At 55.4% G+C, this 3,884-nt stretch overlaps 1 protein-coding gene and 1 long non-coding RNA gene across 3 annotated transcripts in view; one reads left to right on the top strand and one right to left on the bottom strand.

Annotated features, from left to right (window-relative positions):
* Positions 1-2,093, bottom strand: part of LOC108290148 — a 13,226-nt gene extending 11,133 nt beyond the window's left edge. The window contains exons 1-2 of the long non-coding RNA XR_001819464.2: positions 1,995-2,093; positions 364-493 (exon numbers count right to left, since the gene is read on the bottom strand). This is a non-coding gene — a long non-coding RNA (uncharacterized LOC108290148). The remainder of the gene's footprint in view (positions 1-363; positions 494-1,994) is intronic.
* Positions 1,102-3,884, top strand: part of P4HTM (prolyl 4-hydroxylase, transmembrane) — an 18,642-nt gene continuing 15,859 nt past the window's right edge. The window contains exons 1-2 of one of the 2 annotated variants that reach the window (XR_001819312.2): positions 1,102-1,867; positions 2,089-2,170. Coding sequence is in view for 1 of the 2 variants with exons in the window: in XM_017509272.2 (XP_017364761.1) it covers positions 1,514-1,867; positions 2,089-2,170 (436 nt within the window). In the remaining variant the exon portion in view is untranslated. The remainder of the gene's footprint in view (positions 1,868-2,088; positions 2,171-3,884) is intronic. The other variant, XM_017509272.2, reaches the window with a different exon arrangement.

Below are 3,884 nucleotides of genomic sequence, written 5' to 3'. Positions count from 1 at the left end.
CTGGCATGGTGGCGAATGCCTGTAGTCCCAGCTACTCTGGAGGCTGAGGCAGGAGAATCGCTTGAACCTGGGAGGCAGAGGTTGTGGTGAGCCAAGATCAAGCCACTGCACTCCAGCCTGGGCTACAGAGCAAGACTCCGTCTCAAAAAAAAATTAAAAAAATAAAAAATAAAATATATCTATATATCTATATCTATATCCATATCTATATCTATATCTATATCTAACCTTGGAAGAAAGAAGAAAGAGGTAGGCCTGCACTTGGATCCCCTGACCCGTCTTGACTGAGGGGACTAGCAAATACAGACTATGCTTTGCTGTGGGGAAGGGAGAGGAGGTGGGAGAAGAGGTAAGGGGTCTTACCAGGGTAGGGAGAAACCACCAGTGTGACCTGCCTTAAAGGTGTTGCTCTTGTCTGCAAGTCCACCTGGGGGAGGGGGGTCAGTTTTTGCCCTGGGGGCGTGTAGTTATCTCTTTCTGAGGGTAACCAGCCCTAGAAGAGCAGAGGTGCTTTGGCACTTGGCCATTGATAGGTATGGCTCCTCTCCACCCCCATTTTTGGTGATAATCAGTTTAATTTTTTTCTTTTTCTTTTTTTTAAGACGTGGTTTCACCATGTTGGTCAGGCTGGTCTTGAACTCCCGACCTCTGGTGATCCGCCCGCCTTGGCCTCCAAAATGCTTGGATTACAGGCGTGAGCCACTACGCCTGGCCAGTTTAATTTTTTTCTGAGGTAATGGTGTCTCAGTTGTGGAAGAGTCCCTTCCCGCCTCTTCACACGTGCCAACTCTGATGCATGCAGTGTTCCATACACCTGAGCACTGGCTCATTCCTGCGGGCTGCCATGGGGGACTGATCTTCCTGATGCCAGGGATCCTCCAGGATGCCCTCTCTGACCTCCTATGCAACCCCGTACATCAGGCAGCTTCCCTAAGGCCTGCCTGACTCCGGCCGGATTTCCCAGGAAATCCGGACCGACCGCGGAACCGAGCTTCAGGAACGCCTGCGAGGAGGCCATGGGTCCTAATCTATCCCCGAGTACACAGTCCCGGCCTCCGGCGCCCCGAAACGCCGCAGTGTTGAGTCATCTCAGCGCTGCCTCCTCCGCGCTGCGCTCCCCACCCCCGCTCCAGGAGCCAGAAGATGCAGACGATACTTTTCCGGGAGGCAAGAGAGTGTCTTTACACAGCCACCGAGAGGCTCCCAGTGGGGTATGCCTTAATGGTGCCACTCTTGTCTGCGTCTACACTTAGGGGCTTGGCTTCTGACTTGGGGAGTGTACAGCTCTGCCCGGCGACAACCCAGCTTGGGAAGAGAAGCCCCAGCGTGGGTCAGGGCTCAAGACTCAGGGAGGCCGAACCCTGCGTGGGCGGCTCCGGGCGGGCGCAGCACCCCCAGGCACCGTCTCCTAGTGACCGCGGCGCTTGCGGGCCCAGCGACCGTTGTCCGGGCGACTGCGCAGCGCAGGCACCCCCGCAGCCCCTCCCCTGGGCGCGCGCGCGACCTGGGTGCCATGGCGGCGGCGGCAGTGACAGGCCAGCGGCCTGAGACTGCGGCGGACGGGGAGGCCTCGAGGCCGCAGTGGGTGCCACCAGAGCACTGCCAGGCACAGGCGGCGGCCGGGCTGGGCGGCGGCGAGGACGCACCGGTGCGACCACTGTGCAAGCCCCGCGGCATCTGCTCGCGCGCCTACTTCCTGGTGCTGATGGTGTTCGTGCACCTGTACCTGGGCAACGTGCTGGCGCTGCTGCTCTTCGTGCACTACAGCAACGGCGACGAGAGCAGCGACCCTGGGCCCCAGCTCCGCGCCCAGGGCCCCAGGCCCGCGCCTGCCTTAGGTCCCCTCACCCGGCTGGAGGGCATCAAGGTGAGGACCTCCCCCCACCGCCGCACTCCTGGCCGGAAATGGCTGAGCCCGAGAGGACCGGCGCTCAGCCCGGGTTCCTTACATTGCCCCCGGCGCTGCTGTGCCTCGGTCCCGCACTCCCACTCACTCGCCTGCTGTCACGCTCCGGGCCAGAGCGACTTGGCCTCTCTTGGGCAGCGTGGTCTGGCGCCTCAGCTGCCCGCTGTGCGCCTTTCCTTTAGGTGGGGCACGAGCGTAAGGTCCAGCTGGTCTCCGACAGGGAACACTTCATCCGAACCCTCAGCCTCAAGCCGCTGCTCTTCGGTAAGTCCGCCAGATACTCCTGGGAAGGGCCAGGGGCTGCAGTTTGGTGGCCACCTTGAGGCTCATTATGATCACGTGACCTCTATTTGAAAATGGCTGCTTCAAAGCAGCCCTTCCAGAGGGTTACCAAAGTGAAGGACCCTCCCAGTTATCGGAATAGGGTAACACTCCCTCTTATCCCTACTCCCTGCAGTCCATTCTTCCATCACAGGGCTGACGATGTGAGCCTGAGACTGGCGTCTAAACATTTCATTGCAGCTGTCTTCTGACAGTCTGTGCCACCATTGATTCTGTCACCTTCTAGAACTCGAGGAAGATGGGAAACTGATAACCAGCTTTCTGCCAACCTCAGGACCTCTGGGGAAAATCCCAATGCCCAAGTGGGTCTTGTGTTCTGATGAGAAGCAGGCCATCCAAATGTAGGTAAACTGGCGCCCCCCAGCCTTCCCCACAGAATCAGCAGTCAGAAGCTCAGCTTTTGCTGCCAGCACTCTGGGATTCTGCTCACCGTGGAGTCTTTGTTCAGCCATCATGGGCAAAGACTTCTAGGGTAACTCTGCTTGGAGCCACAACATAGCTCATGTTTTCTGAGTTCTAGTTATGTGCTTGCCTTGGTATGATTATTTCATTTAATTTCTGCAACCCCTCTGTGAAGTGGGTATAGATCCTACCCTCAGGCCAGTGGGGGAGAAAGTTAGGCCCAGAGAGCTGCTGTGGCTTGGCTAGGCTGGCACGGTTACTTCAGTGATGAAGCTAGGATTAGAACCCACAGTTAACTTCAGTGGTGAAGCTAGGATTAGAACCACTGTGCACTAAAGCCACAGTGTGAGCTGTGAAGACCCCGGAGTCCTTCAAAGACCACCAGTGTCAACAAGGTGGGGATTCCTCGTCCCATGGACCTTGCCCAGGGTAAGTTTGTGCAGCACAGCCCTGGGTAGCTAGCCTCCATGACAAACATATTTGCAAACCCAGGGCCATTCCTGCCTGCCAGGGGATGGAATGGGTTAGGAGCTGGGGCCAAAGTAGAGCATCTGAGCACATGTCATTACTGCCAGGGTAGAGGGTCCTGGTTGGGGGATGATGCCTAGGCCTCTCAGAATGATGTTATATGCATGCTGTTTGTGAGAAATAGATTATGCTGGCAGTCGTGTTGTGGGAGGGGCACCCAAAGCTGGTTTTTATTGTTATTACTATTACTATTGAATAACATTGAAGTCTGTGCCAGGCACTATTTTAGGGGCAGGGAATACGGTACTGAACTAAATATAAACAATGAAAGAAAACCCTGAAGCTGACATTCAAATAAAGAGGAAACAGACAATAAACAAACAAATATATATATACATTGGTGTCTCAGATGGTGATATGTGATTGCAGACAAGTAAGGCAGATTTTTTTTCTTTTTTCTTTTTTGCCAACATAAAATAGCAGACAGGGCCAGGCACAGTGTCTCACGCCTGTAATCCCAGCACTTTGGGAGGCCAAGGAGGGCAGATCACTTGAGGTCAGGAATTTGAGGCCACCCTGACCAACATGGTGAAACCCCATCTCTACTAAAAATACAAAAATCAGCCAGGCGTCGTGGAAGGCACCTGTATTCCCAGTAGCTCGGGAGGCTGAGGCATGAGAATTACGTGAACCCAGGAGGCGGAGGTTGCAGTAAGCCAAGATAGTGCCACTGCACTCCAGCCCGGGCGACAGAGACACTGTCTCA

The sequence above is a fragment of the Cebus imitator genome, unplaced genomic scaffold (assembly GCF_001604975.1).
Source record: "Cebus imitator isolate Cc_AM_T3 unplaced genomic scaffold, Cebus_imitator-1.0 Scaffold0, whole genome shotgun sequence".
Lineage (NCBI taxonomy): Eukaryota > Metazoa > Chordata > Mammalia > Primates > Cebidae > Cebus > Cebus imitator.
This window is presented reverse-complemented; position numbering and strand designations above follow the sequence as displayed.